This window comes from Uranotaenia lowii, chromosome 1 (genome assembly GCF_029784155.1).
Source record: "Uranotaenia lowii strain MFRU-FL chromosome 1, ASM2978415v1, whole genome shotgun sequence".
Classification (NCBI taxonomy): domain Eukaryota; kingdom Metazoa; phylum Arthropoda; class Insecta; order Diptera; family Culicidae; genus Uranotaenia; species Uranotaenia lowii.
Window position 1 is genome coordinate 133,427,646 of NC_073691.1, and position 20,643 is coordinate 133,448,288.

Consider the following 20,643-nt stretch of genomic DNA (forward strand, 5'->3'; position numbering starts at 1 on the left):
ATGATCTGGATCTGCGTTAGCCGCGCCGCATTTACAGGTGTCATTTGAGATAATTCGGTTTCTGTACAGATGAGCTGGTAACCGTGAATGGTTGCTTATGAGTTTCGATAATATTATAATTTGTCTTTGAGTTAAATCGTACTGAGCAAACCCTGGTTGTATCGAAACATAGGATAATATATTGTGGCAGAAGCAGTGATTGAAATCCTCACCAATTTTCTCATCTTTGAGGTCTCGCATAGCTATAGGGGAGAGGCGGGTAATATGCGCATATTAAGGAAAACACTCATTTTCTCCCATATTCCGATAGATAGGAGCCTGAAAACTATATGCACATGAGCGGACATCTGTTTTCTATACGTAAGAGCAATTTTTCTGTTAAAATCTCTTACAGTTTTTGTGAAAATAATTTTATAATAAAAGAAGTCAAAATAGCCGATTTCCGAAACCGGCGGGCTAAATGCGCATATTTATGTTTTAAGCTATATTTCATTTACACTCGCAATATTTTGAAATTATTTAATTGAAAATGGTAGAAACGGATGTTAGGCATACGTCAAGGCTGAAATTTTGGTGAAATTTTTTACATCACTCATTCTTTGCATGAAACATAGTTAAGTATGCCATATGGCCATATTTCATGGTAATATTTTGTTCATATTGTATTTTTATCGGATCAGTATGAAGTTCTTCTTTTTTCGCTGAAAGATCGTGATTTGAGCGTAGATTTAATGTTTAAATGATAGGAAGTAAAAAATTTATAAGAATAATCTATTTTTCTTGATATAGGCATTTAACCTGCCTTGATATGGGCATTCAGAACCTGTCTCGTATTCCAATATCTTATCATCTACAACTTTGCCAAAAGCTTCAATTTGTTGAATTTCCGATTTCCAGATGAATAAGAAAGAAAACCCATTAAAATTTTTGTTTACAGAATCTGTACGCACGATAATTAAAATTCAATATATTATATCAAAACTGACAAAAATCTTGTTTAAATTTTTAAATTTTTTTGACTTTATATAACAATTCAATTTTTTCATCCCATGTTTTAAAAGCGTACTTCCCTCAAACTGCACTGATAAGATATGATGAATCTCTAGCCATATCGTCAATCGGCTGTATGCGCATATTACCTAACATGCGCATTTAGGAACACTTCCCCCTACAGGAGACGAACCATATACATTCATTCAAACCTCCCCCCATGAGGAGGATCTGCTCTGAGAGACACTATTCGTTTGCTGCCCCGAACGAACTCTCTCAACGTTCGGTTGCTACATGCAGGTCCCGGCAACGATACAGGATTTGTCTATGTATCGTGTGACCAACATCTTTTAACTAAGTGTTGGTGAATCTCGTTTTTAAGCAGGTCCCGGCAACGATACAGGATTTGTCTATGTATCGTGTGACCAACATCTTTTAACTAAGTGTTGGTGAATCTCGTTTTTAAGCTTTTTTTCCTCAGATTTAAGCTTTTTTTACTTTGAGAGCATAGGAGATGAAAGCTCAAATCTGAAGAAAAAAGCTTAAATCTGTCAAAAAAAGGGGAAATCTGAGAGATGTGCTCCATACGGTTTGTATAGCATTGCCAGGATGTGTTTTTAAGCTTTTTTTCCTCAGATTTAAGCTTTTTTTACTTTGAGAGCATAGGAGATGAAAGCTCAAATCTGAAGAAAAAAGCTTAAATCTGTCAAAAAAAGGGGAAATCTGAGAGATGTGCTCCATACGGTTTGTATAGCATTGCCAGGATGTAGCTACATGATGCCAGGTCCCGGCAACGATACAGGATTTGTCTATGTATCGTGTGACCAACATCTTTTAACTAAGTGTTGGTGAATCTCGTTTTTAAGCTTTTTTTCCTCAGATTTAAGCTTTTTTTTTACCTTGAGAGCATAGGAGATGAAAGCTCAAATCTGAAGAAAAAAGCTTAAATCTGTCAAAAAAGGGGAAATCTGAGAGATGTGCTCCATACGGTTTGTATAGCATTGCCAGGATGTGCATGATGCTTGAACAGGTCCCGGCAACGATACAGGATTTGTCTATGTATCGTGTGACCAACATCTTTTAACTAAGTGTTGGTGAATCTCGTTTTTAAGCTTTTTTTCCTCAGATTTAAGCTTTTTTTACTTTGAGAGCATAGGAGATGAAAGCTCAAATCTGAAGAAAAAAGCTTAAATCTGTCAAAAAAAGGGGAAATCTGAGAGATGTGCTCCATACGGTTTGTATAGCATTGCCAGGATGTGTGCTTGAAGAAGACGAGGCACACATACTCATTTACGTTCTTGAATTTGATTAACTCCAGCCGATAGCTGTCGTTGAGGAGAACATATTTAACCTCACCGCAAAGGTTGAGGCAACAACAAAAACAACCGAACTTATTGCATTGCACAGGCCCGCAACGTATGGTGCAAAGAGAGGGGAGGAAAAAGAAACGAAAAAACTAGCTGCCGGCGTGCGGTTGCTGTGCAATAATTGCAATAGCAGAAAAACCTCACGCATTCGATCCAGGCACAAACGAGGAGACTCTGGTTTGCTCTGCCTTTTGAATTCGGTTCCCTCGAGGTTGTAACAGGAGATGAGTGAGAGCCATTCGTTTGGTTTGGATTCGCTGCCTCGAATGTATATTGCTTCATGAAGGCGGGCCATGTTGAGAGCGTATACATCATCATTTTTGTCGTTTTCGCTGCCTCAAAGCAACCTTCGCTTCCGACGGAAGTTCCGAGTAAAGCGTTGAGCGAGAGATGGTTGATCAACTCATGCTCAGCAAAATTCAATCACTGAATCTGTATTTCACAAAATTGAAAAAATTATTTATTTTTGATCGAAAATTTACAAAATTTTGAAAACAAAAGGTGATACAGTCTTCTCATCTTCACATTCGCTTTTTCAAATGTTTGAATTTTAGAAGAATTTATCGATTTATTCTATAAAATACCTTAAAACTTTATTTATTCTTTCCTTCGAGATTTTTGGAAAAATCGAAGGGGGTAAACAAAAAAAGAATTTTATATTTGCCCAGCCTTATTTGAAACTTTCTTATATGTACCTTGGCTAGCAAACGGTAGACAATGTGCAACTCGAGACCCCATATACCCAACCTTCGGGTAGTGGTCATTTCACCTCTTATCTGCACTTCCGATTATCTACCTCCCCGTGGTGCTAGCTGGGGTGCGAGCAACCTTAGCGGAGATCGGGTACCCAACCCCGGTGGATGCTTTGGTCGCATGCAGACTGAGTCAGGGGGCTTCGCACGCGTCTGCTCTCCATGTCAGGGGCGGCGTGCGGAGTGCAACAGCGTCCTGATAGTGTTCGGGACCCAAAACAGCAACATCACAACGGTCCTCCTGCGAGATAGTGGGGTTAGCTGCGGGCCTTACGAGCCCGTGACTACAAAAAAACATAAGCAACGAACAGCGAATCTAAATTATATGTATCTACAAACATTTGATTTGCAAGTGAAACGCCATTCCTTCAATCGAGAGGGATTAGCGATTGTCTAAGTTCTGGCAAATTTTCATGACTGACTTGTTATGCGAGATGCGATAAATCAACTTGCTACTTTCCCTAAACCCACTAAAGAAAGCAAGAAGGATCTGATTAACTGATTAAAATGCACTTTTCAAGAGAATAAATGTTATAAACTCTATTTTCCAGTATTACACGCTTATTCTACGAACAATGTTAATACGAGTCATCAAAGTTGAGGTGTTTCTGCATTATCGATACAGGCCCTGCTCCAAAAGTTTAAATATATATAATCCATCTCGTTTTGTTGTTGTTCCATTCCGTTAAGCTACCATTGCATTCAACTATTGATCTTCGATTTCAAACTAAATTATTGCCTTAAACGTCCACCGTGAATTGAAAAACTTATTTGGTGTTTCAAACTGTGTTCAGTGGTTAAGTTAAAGTGATTACAAACAATTCAAATTTGTATGTTAAAAAAATATTTTACAAAAAAAACACATAACTATGGACAATCGTAATGTACGGACAGGAAATCGTCTCTGGAAGTTTAAAATTACGGCTCTATCGTGTGTATGAATGTTTTGCAGTATCTGTATGGATATATTGTAATGTATTTTTGCTTCCCATAATACATTCCTTCTGATAACTCCGCCTCCGAGTTTTTTTTGAACATCACTTTCTATATTGTTAATGATCGAAGGATTCTTTCGTCGTCATGCTTCGTGTTTTGCTTTTAACTTCAGCCACTGTCGCTGAAACCGCCGCCGGACCAGAAGTGTTTGCTTAAGGTGAAGGTTCACATAAAAAACTCCTCCGTCGAGTGCGACAGTGGCAGTCACGTGCGCCCGGGTCGATCCAATATCGATATCTCTATAACCCGCAGACCTCGACAGACAGGATCGGTGATCTGGAGTCCCTTCGGATTGTAAACACGCTCGTTCTGCATGGCAATGTATTTCGAGACTTTGCGCAGACACTGCCGGGGGAAAAAATAGTCATGAAAAGGTTGCGCTTCCACAATTATATGAATTTGAAAGTTGGCATGCCCTTCAACGATTTTTTTTTTTTGAGAAAATGTTCAATTGCATAAAAAACGATTTTGTCCCGCATAGAATGAATAAAGCATTAAATTTTGAGTTTTCAGGCTGAAATCTGTAGCACAATCAACAATTCTGAAGTTTGTAATCGAATTAAACGCAACTTTTTAGTGTGTACCTTTTCATAATGTGTTTCGGTGCAGATGTAGATTAGATATGCAGTGATGCAGGCTAGACATCCCTCACAGTAGGTGCTGCAGGAGCCTTTCTCGGCCTCTGCGAAATACTCGTTCAGTTTGTTCATGGTACTCTCGAATGTGTGCCGATCGATCTAAAACGAATAATGAAGATCAATGGTTCCTGTGCTAGAACCAATCGATACCATCTTCTCATTCTCACTTACCCTGCTTTCCAGTTCCGGAGGAAACCTTGTTTGGAATTTGACAGAGGTGCCCTCGCTGTAGTCCCGCTGGATGAAAACCTTCATGTAGGAGTTTGTCTGTACTGCAGCAGCTGGTGTCCCGGGTTGAGACATCCGCACAACATTGCCAGCCATGGTTCCTGAAAGAAGCTCCTGCAACGGGACTAATACAGGAAATCATAAACAAATGAATTGTTTATTTTGGATTTCGATTTATCTTATTACAAAACTAAACAATTTCACTCACCCACTTAAACGAACTTGGCTCCAGAAGTGCACTGAATTATGAATCAAGCAACAATTTTCAAAAAACACCAGCAAATTTGTGAAAATTGCAATCAATGTTGATAATTTTTTTCTCTTGATCCTTCTTCTTCTTCTTCTTCTTCTTCTTCGTTTTGACGATATGGCCAGAGAATGGTACTCTATAACACCACTAACATTTCTCTTGATCCGATGAGGTGAATTCTCACAACCAGAGGTGCCAGGTGTCCTGATTTATAACGATTTGTCCTGGTTTTCGACTTCCATCTTCGTTAAACAATTAAAATAAACGGACATTGATGGTTTTATGGTTTTATTGTGAAAAACTGGAAGCCGTTTTAACCATGAACTTTTTTTATTTTTGAGCTTTCCAATGTATGGAAAATCGCTAATTTTTTTCATGGTCACGCTGCAGAACAATACCCCTTTTTCATGGATATTTTCGTCAAAACGATAGAATGTATGATCGTAAACTATGAAGTTCAAAGGGTATTCACGATATTGTAGACCATAAAAATCATTGAGTTAACCATACAATTCATGGTAAAGTGAAAGTGAACTGCATGATTTTTTCATCGTGCAATTCTGTTCGGGCTGTCCTGATTTTTTAAAAACTTTCAAATTATAATGATTATTGAAAGTTTGACTTCCTATTTATCCTGATTTTAAACAAAACAAAATCCCAGTTATAATTGAATTTGTAATTGAACTATGAGAACTTAGAAGAAATCTGAAGTGAAATAGTAAAACTCGTTTGATCAAAGATAATCTTCGGTTCCAATGATATTTTCTTTGTGTTTTTCTGTATATGAACTGAAAGCCAGCCAAGAAGCTGGCTCACTTCTGTGGCATAAATAAGGGGTTTACAATGTTTGATTTTAGCCATTATTTATGCAGTCTAAACAAAAATGAATAGAATTTCCTGAGAAATCCTGATTTTTTCATCGCGGCATCTTGATTTTTGGCAAAACCACCTGGCATCCCTGAAAGACCGTGTCAGCAGGGATGCTAGGTGCCCGAATAGAACAGAACCATGGTATCACATTCATTATCCAATGAATTTAAATGTGACCATGTACTTCATGGTTAAAAGTACATCCGAGCGTGAATTATTTCAGAAATTTTAAACTTTCCAAGATTTTCGTGTACGAACAATTTGACGGCTGCGGCTCGCGCGGCACTTTGTTTTTCTGTTTTCGTCTAAACAAAATCGTCGGTCGGATAGTTTTCGAGTGTTTTTTAGAATGAATCCATTCATAGTGCTCGAAGATGGACGCATTGGTGAGTTAAAATTGAAATGAACAAAAGGAAATAGTGTTTAATGTTTTATTTTTATAAATTTCAGCAAAAAAAAACAATCCCAGTGCAGTGAATGGGTGACGTCTGGAGCAGGTTCGGAGTACCAGAGTGTGAGCCCCAGACAGGTCCAGCAAACGATAAGTTAAGTGAAGTGTAATTTTCTTTAAATAAACAATAAATTTGAATAAATCCATCCTAACAAACTTAATTTAAAAACTGTAAAAATGATGACAAAACCAAAACATAAGTACAAAAACCCCACCATGAGCGAAAATTTTTATTACAGCGGCTTAACAATGAAAATCATCGGATTTTCATGGTTTTACTTTGAAAAATTGGAAGCTGTTTCAACCATGAACTTTATATTTTTGGGCTTCTCAATGTATGGAAAATCGCCATTTTTTTCATGGTCACGCTGCATAACAATACCCCTTTTTCATGGTTATTTTCGTCAAAACGATGAAATGTATGGTCAAAAACTATGAATTCTAATGTGTATTCACGGTATCGAGGACGATAATAATCGTTGTGTAAACCATACAATACATGGTGCGTGAGCATGGAATTCATTGTTTTTTCATGGTGCAATTCTATTCGGGTGGTTTTTCTTAAAATCAAGACACCATGAAGAAAAAATCAGGAATTTCAGGACACCACTAATTCTGCTTAAATTGCTTAATTAAATGCGAAATAAAGGTACTGCAGACGCCTTAAATAATTCAACAGCAGCGAGAAGAATATTGACAAACCTGCAGTTTAAATGAAAAAAATAATTTAAATATCGTCTGAACCGAAGAAGATTATCGGTTGAACTATTTTATTACAGAATTTTTTGATATCCTGATGATTTTATCAATTTCACTTTAAATTCAATTTCAAATAAGATATTTTTCAGAAAATCAGGATCATTCAGTACATTTTAAAGCCCTTTTTTTTCAAAAATCAGGATAACTCAGGAGCCCTGAGTTGAGTCAGGACAATTTAAAAAATCAGGATGGTCTCTTTAAAGAGACTGCATATTAAGAGGCGCAGTGTGATCCCTTTTGAAATAATAAGCTTGCAACCCTGCTGTAGGGCTGCCTTTAAGACTGCTTGGTTTTGCTCGATTGGAATGACACTGACAGTCTCTTTGTTTACTATAGGCTCGTTATGGTCTCTCGAAAATCAGGACAAATCCTGATTAATCAGAACCACTGGCACCTCTGCGTCTCAGTGAAGCACGACAAGGGAAAAGACAACACAGGAACGAAAGGAAAGTGAAACGCCAACCTACATACATATCTTAGGTGGCGATGGAAATCCCGTGTTAAGTGTTAGTGAAAGTTTTTTTTGTAAGCATTCCCAAGCAACATTTTAAACACCTGATGGTTTTATAGGGAAAATTGGAAGTTTTATATGACCCATTTCAAGCGTCCCTCAACTGGAGAACCGATTTTCATTACTCAAAAAAAATTTGTTCAGTATTTGAAAGTTTATCTCTTGAGCTTCATTTTCCATCAAAAGAATTTCAGTTATCTTTTTTCGGAATTGAGTATGTTGACGTTTAAGTTAAAAAATTTAAGTACGAAAATGAACTGATTTTAACAATTATTCTTTATTTGAAACATAACTTTGTCAAAAAACTAGCTATATTAAAAAAAATTACTTCACGGTCGAGAATCCGCAATAAAGGTATCTATTTTTAAGCGTTGTGACGTCCCGAAAATTCTACTATTTTTCAGTTCATGATTCCTTTAAACGTCACATACTGTCGAAAATTAGAGATCTCTTTCAAGGAATATTTAAACAGCGATTTGTAATAAAACGATACTTTTCTGAAGTTTTCATAAAATTTGATTGAATAAAAGAGCAGAAAAATGCGGATTTGTAAAAAAAAACTGAAAAGTGGAAAAAGACGCGTGTTGTGACGTTTGTTCAATAAAATACTTTGATTTCAAATTGTAACGAAGTAAATTCTGAACTTAGGGGTAAACCTTTTTTCAATGAGCGATATGAATTGTAAAATCTACAAACAATATACCAAAAAATTGTTTTGCAAACGTTATGACGTCACGCTGGAATGAGTCATATAAACCTTGCATAAGTCTTGACAGTCGTGAAGCGTATTCACGATTCACAACTTCCGTATGTTTATTTTTATTGATTTTTTCCTGAATAATTTAATAATCTTCCCATTCTACACTTTTGATCGCATAAATTGTTTTCATTCAATATGTTTCCATTGTTGAGTAATTGGATGCAAGATTAGAAGAAATTATTACACCCGTCGCGTTGTTCGTCGATTCCTAAAGCTGTGGTTATATTAACGTTCAAAGCATTTGTGCCCGCAGTATGAGTAAGTTTAATGAGCTTAAAGGTTTTTTTTATAGTAAAGTAGATTTCGGAAACATGGTTAAATGAGACGATCCCAGGTGCAGTTATTTCCATGGATGGTTTTAACTTAGTTCGCAATGATCGAAATCGAAATGATGGTGGAGTAAATGTGTACATCAAAAAAAGGTTTTTATTATGCATGTCTTCATGTCCATGCAGGTAAATCCTTCTTCATAGTATGTAGGTGGATATTAAAAATTCCAGAACAATTTCGAATTCCAAATAAGTCAAAATACGTGTAGGCATACGATTTGTATACGCCGATTCTCCTGTTAGGAAAACTGCTCCATCTTCTGCTGAACGCTACAACCAAACCAGCTCGGAAACAAACGAAGGATAATACATCGCTCAGAGTTGTCTCTTGAGTCGCTCTACACAGATAGCATTCAGAGGTGATAAGCGACAACTTGTATTTTCAATGTCGCTTATCATCGTTGAGTTGATTCATTATAGATAGGTGATCTGTTGCATTCGTCTGCCCGTAGGATACAATGAAACAAGATTCTTTGCAGGAACTCTCTCTAGGCTGATAAAATGTCACGCGGGATTGTAGCAGAGAGAAAATACACCATGTTTGTTTCGGCGGAGAATTCTCTCGCTTGACGATAAGGAGAAATGATCCAATTTCGGATCCTTGCTTCATACTTTCCAATTCGTGTTTACATCTCAGGTTACGACAACTCATCTCTCCAGTTTGATTTGTCTATGCAGCAGGAAATTCGTGGAATCCTGGATTCGTATCGCCCTCTATTGATTCCAAGAATTTTTGATGATAAATGTAGACAGGTCGATGCTGACAAAATGTACTTTACTGATGACCCCCTGATAGATTAATGTACCGGATTATTTTGGTGTAGTGCTGTCGTGGTCAAGTACCTCATACAGTCTTGAATCTCCATGTTCTGTGTAGACATCAATTTTTTTTTGTCCCACTGACTTTCCAGAAAAATTTTCAGCCATTTAAATTACTGGAAAAATCAGCAAACGTGAATGCCGATTTTCAGCAATTGAAATTGCTGAAAAGTCAGAAATCCAGATTGCTGGAAACCAGCAATTTCTTTCAAAACAACCAATTTTATATTTCAATTAGCTGACCCGGTAAACTTCGTTTTACCCGTTACTTAATAAATCGTTGGAAAATGTTTATAGTTCTTTAACATCTTCGTGCTCGTGAATCAGTTTTCATGAAAATCGTCTTCAAGTTGTTCGAGTTTTGTCCAGTTTCTAGTTGATTTTGTATAGGAGCCCTCCTTCCATAAAAAGTGAGATTCTTGATACTATTATACAAACCATCTCTGACCCGAAAAACCCTCAGATACCAAATTTCATTCAATTCCGACCGACCATTCATACGTGATGGTGTTACAAAGAAAACGCCTCCATTTTTATATATAAGATTCCAAATTAAATATTGAAAACTGGCTGTGCATAAAATGAGCAATGGAAAACAATTAGTATCTTCCATTTTTAAATTATGTTTGTATTTATTTCCAAGAACTATTTTTTTATATTCCAACAGCGGCTCTGGAGAAAATTTGCCTGAGTGTGGAATGCTTATGCTATACGTTATAAGAGCCGTCGGTGTTATTAAATTTTTTTAAATGATTGAGAAAACATGAAATTGATTGATAAACGTAAGAAAAAAAAGTATAATCGATATCATTGCTATGAAGTTAAACGTATGATTGGGCACTTAAAAAAAAGAAAATTAGAACAGATGATTCCAGCTTCATTTCAATATACCTGAATGACAGTTTGAAAACCTGGGATTTTTTATATAATTAAAATAATCTTTTTCATTCCATTGAAGTCATCCAAACGTTTTTCTAACTTTACAACAGTTGAGAAATAAAAAATATATGGCCAGTAATTCGTTTATTAAACTAGCATTAAATTTATAGTTGAATTTATCGAAGATCGAAATTATTTCAAGTCACCCTAACCTGATTTCGTTTCAGTACTGTTATCTGTTAAAAATAAAAAGGTTTTATACAAATAGCTGACAGATTTGTATCTCTCCAGTGGAAAACTACGCAGACGGTGCTTAAATTGATCCATTCTATGTGTAACTACCACTGCAAAGTAGTAGGCCCGTGAGGAACAAAGAGATGAAATGTGATGAAAAGTTTTTTATAAGTTGTTCTTATCTTCTAAAATTAAATATTCTTAAATATTCTTTCTCAAAGAATATAAAATTTCACCTATATAGCCGATAAAATAATTTCATAGAGAATTCTGAGCTCAGATTCAGAATACAGATTCAGATCAATATCAGGTAGCTTGACTTGTAAGACGAACTCTGACAATTCAGCCTGCCAGATATTGCTAAAGAGTTTAGAAATGCATGGCAGATAGGAGCAAGAACTGTACTTCAACAAGATCCACGTACCAATCCCCCACCCCTCCCCTCACCCTAGCATAGATGGATTGGTAAATCATAATTAACTTAATGACTTCTTCTTAGCGTGTTTGCTTCTGTTCTTTACTTTAGCATGTCTGACCACCTTTTCGGAGTTGGATTCCGGATCTTGGTGCATCATGTCGTAAGGTTCTCGAATGCCATTACAACGACCATGCCTGCCGTAATCGGAAGGATTCAATTAACTAAATTTCTATTCGCCACCTCCCCCGGTATTAGGTACTACTTACTGGTTAGTTGATTTTGCGCATGGAAGTGGAAAGTCTCCTCTCGCGCTTCGCGCTATTAAGTTTATGCTACGTTCCCACTACGTGCAAAAAGTGATGAATGAATCCGGGACTGGTGCATATTTTAACAATTATTTATCTCATTAAAAGTGATAGTATGTTAATGATATTGCGCATAGCGTAATTATTACTTCAAGCGACACTCTGTCGCCATTGCCTATGCATGATAGCCAAGTTTGATGGATGATTCTTCTCCAAATGATTCAGTTCAAATGTACGATATTTTTTACGCGTTGCGTATATCAGGGAAAAAATAACCTTAGTTTACATATTTATCAGCTCATTTGGTTGACTCTGACTAAACGTCCCTCAAGTTTGTGTGAAAATTTGATACCATTCGTTCTAGTGGAATCTAAAAAAACCCAATTTTTTGTCTCTTCATTTTATGTACAACATGTATTGATTGCCTAACAAATTTGGTTTTCCAGGTTTTCCTAACAAGTCTATGTTTTTGTATTGTATTGTATTTCATACATGTACTTCCAAGACCTTTACTTCTTACGAGTTACCACAAAAAAGCAATCTCTAGGAAGAAGATAAGGTGAGCCATAAAAACTACTTTTTGCTCATAACCGAGCGGAAAAAGCGTTGATTTAGCATATCTGTAAATAAGAAGAATGGTAGGACGACTCGGGATGCAACAAAGATGAAGAGATTGTGGAACAAAATGGCCGCTGAGGTAAGCGAATAGGGTGTCCAAACTATAATGAGTGGTACTTGACGAAAAGTTCGAAAATTTATCAAAACAACATAGAAATATTTTTTTTCATTATTTTTCCTTTAAAGTGCAATCAAAACCCTACATTTCAAGTACAAAACATTTTTATTTCAATTACATAGCTCCGAGATAGACCCGTTTTAAGGCGTCCAGATTCATCGTTATCCATGCTTTAGCAGAGTTGGGAAAGTTAAACTATATTCCCTACCGGAAGGATCCCTACACCGATTTAGTTTTCTCGTCCACGAGCTGGGATCATGCATGTAGTAAGCAAGTTAGTGAAAGATTAAACACGAGTTTAGATTTTTTTTTGTTTTCTGGATCTCATTGAAAGTTTATAATTAGCTTCAACAACAATATTCGACAACACAATATCAGCTTCAATTTCGAGTTTAGCAGCACCCTCTGCGCCTGATTGCGAGCTGTGATTTGCGCCAAATGCGATTCAAATAAGCTGCGCCTGATTGCGAGCTGTGTGCTGCGCCTGAATGCGAGTCAAGTAGACTGCGCCTGATTGCAAGCTGTGTGCTGCGCCTGAATGCGAGTCAAGTAGACTGCGCCTGATTGCAAGCTGTGTGCTGCGCCTAATGCGAGCCTAGTGGGCTGCGCTTGATTGCGAGCTGTGTGCTGCGCCCAATGCGAGCCAAGCGGGCTGCGCCTGATTGCGAGCCTAGTAAGCTGCGAGAGAAGTGTGCTGCGCCTGAATGCGAGTCAAGTAGACTGCGCCTGATTGCAAGCTGTGTGCTGCGCCCAATACGATCTTAATGGGCTGCGTCTCATTGCGTGCTGTGTACTGCGCCTGAATGCGAGCTATGTGCTGCGCCTAATGCAAGCTAAGTGGACTGTGCCTACCCCGAACTCGAGCAAAATTAGCTGCGGACGAATACGAGTTATATGCTATGTGTGCCTAATTGATGCGAGCTGATGTTGCACGGATGGCGAGCTAAGCTAAGAGCAAAATAAATCGAATTTCTACACACATCTTTCATATGCGAGTGTTTTGTGGAATGTAACAATTACAGGCTGGCAAGCTGGCTTTGATGGTTTTAGGGCAATCTAAGTCGACTGCGTCACGTGTTAATTATTCAAATACGACGTATCTAAGATTGGCCTGTCCTATAAGGCAATCTTTCATAAAGCCTATGTGTTGAATGTCAAGTAAAAAGGCATGATCGGAAATGTTATCACATGCATGTTAGAGCGGAAAATCCAATGCTTGGTGGCCATTGAGCATGCATATGAAATATCTGATTTTTTTTTCAAATTTTCGGAGAGAAGGGTGAATGTGTGGGTCGCCCCTATATGAGAAGCGCAGTGCATATTATAAGACACCTCTACGGGTACTCATCATGAGCGCATCGTTACGTATCGCTAACGCAATGGACCTCTGTTATACCTGTACACCGCGGACATGTATATATCAGCACTTTGGCATAATGTGGTTTCCACACCTACTATATACCCCGATTGGAGAAAATATTTAGTTATATCAAGCTATTTCGTTTAATTCATTTAAACAATATATTATGTGTATAGCACCAATCCGAATAGCGACAGTAGGACTAGCGACGCTTTTTTACTAGCAAGATTCCTGTCATTCACAGGTTTGTTGTTCTTTTGTCAGTCCAGTAGGCGATTTCAATGTAGTACTCAAACATTGTTTACGTTATTTACTGTACATTTTCCCTAGACCATCAATCGCATGCTACAAGTCTCCTAGGAAACTCGCGATACGTCGTTATTATTTTCAACGTCGCGACGTATACCTACGAGGTGTCGCTAGTAGGCAAAGCTGCTATGATTATCAGCGCTCGTATTTTGGATTTTTTCTGCACGCATAATATCTTATATGTACGTACGCGAACTATTCTTACTGGGTTTATTTCATTTGCATGCTATTTTTGTTGTTGTGTTTGTTTTCGCGCACAGAAAAACCCGACGGAGGAATAATTTCGAAAATGTTTTTGTCCTTATTTAATATTTGGCATTTCGGCGAGTTGTGAAAATTCAAGGTAGAATATTTAGAAAGAATATGAAAGTATTATAGGTGGAAAGATCAAAGCTAGAGCGCTTTGGGTAGAAGAAATTGAATAGTTGGTGAAAATGTGAGCAGGGCTTTTGTTTTGTGAACAGCTTTTGAACTACTTGCGTGATTCTTTGCCGCGCGCCGTTTCATGTTTTTGTGGAATTTGATAATTATTTTTAGTTTTTATTCGTATCAAATGGAAGTCATGGCACCCACATTAGCATTAATTTTGTTTCATTCAAATCACCCAAAGTCAGGTCAGGCAAATCGAAATTCGCTGCAGCATTTTTGCAGCAATTTTTTTTACTTTTCGACAGAAAACTAAGCATTTTTTGAGTTGTAAGAGTTGTAATCGTTTATGATAAAAAGAAAACTCGTTCCGGTACCAAACAAAATCTATGAAACTATCGTAACGACGCGAAAACTGCAAGTATTTGTAAACCGCTGCCTGCGGAATATCATCCGCGCTTGGTGGCCTGGCAACTGGATCTCGAATGAGGAACTGCATCGCCGGTGTCATCAAAGGGCGCTAGAAATCGAAATTCGGGAACGTAAGTGGAGATGGATTGGGCACACGCTGCGAAGAGATGAAAACGAGATTTGCAGAGAGGCGCTAGATTGGAATCCAGAAGGTCATCGAAGAAGAGGCAGACCCAGACACTCGTGGCGGCGAAGCCTAGCCGCCGAAATCCGAACTGTCGACGAGAATCTTGACTGGGACCAAGTGAAGACGCTGGCTCCGGATCGTCAACAGTGGAGGTCTTTTACCACGGCCCTATGCACCGGAGGATCGGCGCGGGATCATTAAGTAAGTATCGTTTCATAGATGAGGCATGCTCAGTTTGATGAAACTTGTAAACCTGCGCAATGCAAAACTCTCTCAAAGATTTAAAAAAAGTTTTAATAATGATCATTCTAATGAAAAAAAAATGATACTTGCACACTGGTCTGTGATTTAATCAGACCAATTTGACATTTGAGCGCTTTTATTATTTTATTCATTCTGTTTTCCAGCCCTGGATCCTGAGTAAGAAGGCGCCGAAAGTAATCAAGCCTTACTGATGCTCATCCTCCTGTAAGTTGGAAGCTTTGGCGCCCATTTTTACAGCCCATGTACTCTTCACGTGGCTTCAGTGAAATTTTTTTTACGCAATAGGCGTCCAACTTATCCGAAATCAGATATGTTGTCTTAAACCGATTAATTGTTTCATTGATCCCTAATATTTTATATTTCGTAAACATCTGATGGGTTTTTATTTAGAAAAAAAATGGTTTTCTCTTAAGCCCCAAAAACCCTGGACTTCCTACTTTCACACAAATCGGTTCAATTACTTTTTTATTTATAGGAGACAGAAACAGAAATTCATTAATTTACAGTGAGGGGCAAAATAAAGTGTCCAAATTATTTTTTTTTTCAATTTCTTTTATGTTTCTGGTTAAAACTCAACCAAAACACATCGTTATAATTTTTAAAATATTCTTTATTATGTACTTTTTAATTTTTGTTAATGTTGCGCTGGTAAAAGAAAGAAAGTTTAACTAATAGAAAAAATACAGTTAATATTCCAAAAAAAAACGGGCAAAATAAAGTGTCCAGAATAATTCTAACTGAAGGCAAACAAGAACGATTTAATAATGGGTATGGCCTCCTTCAGCCTTCAACACCTACTGCAAGCGCTTCGGCATACTTTCAACAAGGTTGTGCAAGTGTTGTGGGTCGAGTTCTTCCCACGCATGCTCCAGGGCATCAAAATAAGTATTTTTATTTGTCACACCAGTCTTATCAATCAGAGCATCGAGGATGGCCCACAGATTTTCGATGGGGTTCAGATCAGGACTTTGTGGGGGCCATTCAAGGGGTTTGATGCGGCAGGAACGAAAAAATGACTTCGTCAGATTGGCCGTGTGCGTCAGATCGTTATCCTGCTGTAAAACGAAGCGCTCTTCGAGGCCCGTCTTGATGAGGGATACCTCGAGGTTTTCCCGCAGGATACTGCAATATGACTACCCAAGTAACCATAAGCACTGAAAACTAGCACAAATCCTGCTCTAACATCAGCTATAGAGCTTGATTCTGTGCATCATATAAGCCCTGTGAGCCAGTTTTGGCGAAATTAACTTCTGCTTTAGTGCATAAACTGGTATAACCCTATAAAAGCACTGTGCTATGCTAAGTTGATGCTATAGCGTTGGCGGGCAAAATGCTGGGAAAATGCAAATGGCGTTCAAATGAGGTACAACCATGCGGGTAAAAAAAATCGATTTTTTTAGGCACCATTTTTCTGCCATGATAATTAATTTGGCTTATGTTGGATATTCGCTTATTCATGTTATGGGGATCTCTCGGGTTGAATTTTCTACATGATTTTTTTTTTTTTCATTTTTCGGGTGAAGATGACCAGGAATCGAACTCATGACATCCATTGATCGGACATTTTTCAGTATCTCTGCTTGTGGACCTATCAGGTCCGCGTTATATCTTTGAAAAAAAGCCCTATTTGAATCAAATTATTGGCAACCGGTGCCCTAAATTTACATTATTTCTGCATCAATCAATGCTAATGCGTGCTTTGGCCTAATGCCACTGTAGTGCTTACGTAGTGCTAAAAAGCATTACAACAAGCTTAAGTGATGCAAATTTAATGCTTAGAAATTATAGCATTTTTTATTCTGATTTAGAGTTATGTTGCATTTCAAAAGCATTGTGAAAAGCTGATAAAATGCTGGTTGCATTTTAAAATAGTGGTCTAATTCTAATATGATGCAGCATAGCACTCGAAGGGCTGTTTTGATGCAAAATTGCACCTGATGTGCTGATATAGTGTAATTTAGCACTTGAATGCTGGTATATAGCTATAAAAAGGCAAAGCTTTAGTGCTTATGGTTACTTGGGTAAGCTGTCATGATTCCGTAAATTTTTACCAAATTTCCCACCCCACCCCAAGAAAAGCAACCCCACACCATCACGTTACCTCCTCCGTGCTTGACTGTTCCTTGGAGCTCCTCACCTGACTCGCGCCACATATGATCCCGCTTCTTCCGGTTGAATAGCTCGAATTTGGATTCGTCGACCCACCACAACAATGTTTTCCAGTACTCGAGCCGTTTATCGTTCACCTGGCTGATGAAAGGCCTTCTCACTGCGATCTTGCTATGGTAAAGTCTGCTTCATTTAATATTGGAACAAATTCTTTTGCTCATTGTGGCGCTCCTAGTGGACGGATTTGGAAACTTTTTTCACCCACGTATCGGGAAATTCATTACCTTTCACCATGTATTTATGTCATAACACCAAACGATAGCATTTTGTAAACAACCGCCATGGAAGCCGAACGGAGAGATCAAATTGTGCACAGTTTTCTTGAAAATCCATTGTTGTCGGCATCGAAGCTAGCTAAACAGCTTAAAATGCCCAGAAATACCGTATGGCGTGTTATCAAGCAGTACAAGGAAACATTGACGACGGCTCGGAAGCCGCATTCGAAGCGTCGGAGTGGAACTGTCGACCGGAAACTGCGTGGGAAAGTCATCAAGGCCGTCAAGAGGAATCCCAATCTTTCAGACCGCGATTTGTCCAATAAGTTCCAGGCCGCTCACAGTACGGTGCGACGAATTCGTCTCCGGGAAGGAATAAGGTCATTCCGAGCCAGCAAACAGCCAAATCGGACGCTGAAGCAGAACAATGTGGCCAGAATCCGTGCTCGAAAGCTGTACGACCAAGTGCTGACCAAGTTCGACGGATGTAAAGTCTGATGAGCAAAGCCAACAGAGTTCCAGCGAAAATATCCTCGGATAAGTCGGGAAAAGAACCGAATAAAGAACACGCGCAGCGTAGGGAATAACAGTAATTTTTATTGATCCGTTGTGTACAAAGGCGGAAGTTTTAACTGACTTGCACTCAGAAGGAGAGCTTTTAAGATTACAAAATAATGTTGCCAGTTTTCATTTTCGTTCTAATAATAGAGTAGTCATTCCACATCAACACTCCTCCTGAATGACTACCGGACGGTCCTAACCAGATAATCCAATTCCGTCAACAAATTTACGCAGCTTGGCCGGCCCTAAAGGTTTTGTTAAAGCATCAGCCAACATATCGGTCGTAGGACAATACATCAACTTGATAATCCGCTGTTCGCATAGATCGCGGATAAAGTGACGCTTCGTATCGATGTGTTTGACCCTGCCGCTTACTCTTTCTGACACAGCAAAAGATAAACAACCTTGGTTGTCCTCAAGCACGGTAGTGGCTTCCTCTTGATGTTCATCGAAGTCTGCTAGTAATCTCTTTAACCACACAATTTCTTGGCACGTCAATGCGAGGACGTTGTATTCTGCCTCCATGGATGACAACGCGACAGAGTCCTGACATCTGCTGGTCCAGCTGATTGGCCCTCCTCCATAAAAGACTACAAATCCAGTAGTAGAACGTCGTGTGCGAATATCGCCTCCCCAATTCGCATCAGAGTACCCTATCAATTTCCAACCGTCACCAGGGTCAAATTTAAGTCGGTAGTTTTTGGTACTTTTCAAATATTGTACGACTCGTTTTGCCGCATTCCAGTCAGATTTGTTAGGTTCACTCACTTTTCTGCCCAACAATCCAACGCTCAACGCTACATCGGGTCTTGCGTTCACAGCGAGGTACAATAATGCACCAACAAGACTGCGATACAGGGTCGTATCCATAAATCGCAAACTGTCTTCGTTGACACTGGCATACCCAGGATCCATCGGCGTTTTCACAGGGTGGGCGTTCTGCATACCAAACTTTTCGATTATAGTCTCGATGTAAGATGATAATCGTAGCGTATAATAACCGTCTTCCTTCTGGATATCATGACCCAAAAAATGCTTTACAGGTCCTTAGCACTTGACGTCAAACTTTGAACGCAGTCCAGCAAAAACACAGTCTATTTCCGACTCTTCAGGGGATCCCAGCAACAAATCATCCACGTACACCAATAGATAAACTTCAGTACACTCATTGGCACGTTTGTAAAGGCAAGAATCAGAATTACACTCCACAAATCCTAATTCTAGAAGAGCAGTGTGCAATGCCTTGTTCCAGCACCGCGCCGATTGTCGAAGACCATAGATGCTCCTTTCTAATTTGCACACTTTATCTTCTTTGCCTGGGATTTCGAAGCCAGGGGGCTGCCGCATGTATAATTCTTCCTGGACAGTACCGTTCAAGTATGCCGTTTTGCAGTCGTACTGCTTGAGTACCATCTTCCGTTTACCAGCAATTGCAAGCATCAATCGTAAAACTGCCTGCCGCGCAACTGGTGCAAACACTTCACTGTAGTCTAGTCCAAACTGTTGGGTATAGCCTTGGGCAACTATTCTGGCTTTGTTCTTCACTATAGCTCCCGTTTCATCCCTCTTCAATTTGAACACCCACTTTGCACCGATTAATTTCTTATTTGCAGGTAATTCAACGAGCTTCCAGGTTCCATTTTTCTCGTGAGCGTCTATTTCTTCTTGCATTGCACTTTTCCACGCAGGAATTTTTAAAGCACTTTTATAGTCTTTTGGTTCTTCTTCGTGAGAAACGAGTCCCACCACATAATCATCAAATCGTTGTGGAAGTATTCCACGAGTTATCCGATTTGACCTTCGCACAAATTCTTCGTCTCGTTCAAATCCGAGAAAATCACTTTCGTATGATGCATTAGCATCTTCGTACACTGAATTTTCACTTGGCTCTTCAGGCTCCTCCGCCATTGGAACGCCAGACACTTCCACTACATCACTATTTTCTTCCACAGGTTCAGGTGATTTTTATTCAATCCACTTCTCCTCCTGCGCCTCGGATCCATTTCCCAGTTCGATGGGTGTGTGATCTCGACTTATAGTAATCCGATCCGTGCTGGGGTCCAAGAAGCGATATGCCTTGTGGTCATCCGAATATCCGACAAATATCAGTCTTTGCCCTCTATTCTCGAATTTCTTCTGTTTAGCACTTGGTATTCGAACGTAAGAAACACAACCAAATACCTGGAGATGCTTCAGATCAGGCATACGACCGGTCCACAATTCAAATGGCGTTCGCTCAACCGCTCGGGACGGGAGCTGATTTTGTAGATAAGCTGCTGTCATCACAGCTTCGCCCCAATAACGTTTCGGCATACCAGCGTCTAAAAGCATGCAAGTGGCCATTTCTTGCAACGAGCGGTTCTTTCTCTCCGCTATGCCATTTTGTTGCGGGGAGAACGGTGCACTAAACTGCGGTTGAATACCTTCAGACTTATAGAACTGCCGCAGATTCTCGCCAATGTACTCTCCACCGCCGTCAGAACGGATGATACGGGGTTTCCGACCAAAA

At 39.0% G+C, this 20,643-nt stretch overlaps 2 protein-coding genes across 2 annotated transcripts; both read right to left on the bottom strand.

Annotated features, from left to right (window-relative positions):
- Positions 1 to 3,553: 3,553 nt before the first annotated feature.
- LOC129757587 (golgin subfamily A member 7) lies at positions 3,554 to 5,334 on the bottom strand. The gene is made up of 4 exons (XM_055754862.1): positions 5,180 to 5,334; positions 4,915 to 5,096; positions 4,690 to 4,842; positions 3,554 to 4,450 (listed from the first exon to the last, which is right to left on the bottom strand). The coding sequence occupies exons 2-4, from the start codon at positions 5,065 to 5,067 to the stop codon at positions 4,310 to 4,312; spliced, it is 447 nt and encodes a 148-aa protein (XP_055610837.1). The 5' UTR covers positions 5,068 to 5,096; positions 5,180 to 5,334; the 3' UTR covers positions 3,554 to 4,309.
- Positions 5,335 to 18,329: 12,995 nt separating this feature from the next.
- On the bottom strand, positions 18,330 to 19,079 carry LOC129737944 (uncharacterized). Its single transcript, XM_055729116.1, has one exon. The coding sequence runs from the start codon at positions 19,077 to 19,079 to the stop codon at positions 18,330 to 18,332; it is 750 nt and encodes a 249-aa protein (XP_055585091.1).
- Positions 19,080 to 20,643: the final 1,564 nt, after the last annotated feature.

Coding starts and splice junctions, on each gene's coding strand:
- LOC129757587 (XM_055754862.1), bottom strand. CDS start 5,067: ATGGCTGGCAATGTTGTGCGGATGTCTCAACCCGGGACACCAGCTGCT. Junction 4,843..4,914: donor CTCCGGAACTGGAAAGCAGG/GTAAGTGAGAAT, acceptor TATTCGTTTTAG/ATCGATCGGCACACATTCGA. Junction 4,451..4,689: donor CCGAAACACATTATGAAAAG/GTACACACTAAA, acceptor TTCCCCCGGCAG/TGTCTGCGCAAAGTCTCGAA.
- LOC129737944 (XM_055729116.1), bottom strand. CDS start 19,079: ATGCAGAACGCCCACCCTGTGAAAACGCCGATGGATCCTGGGTATGCC.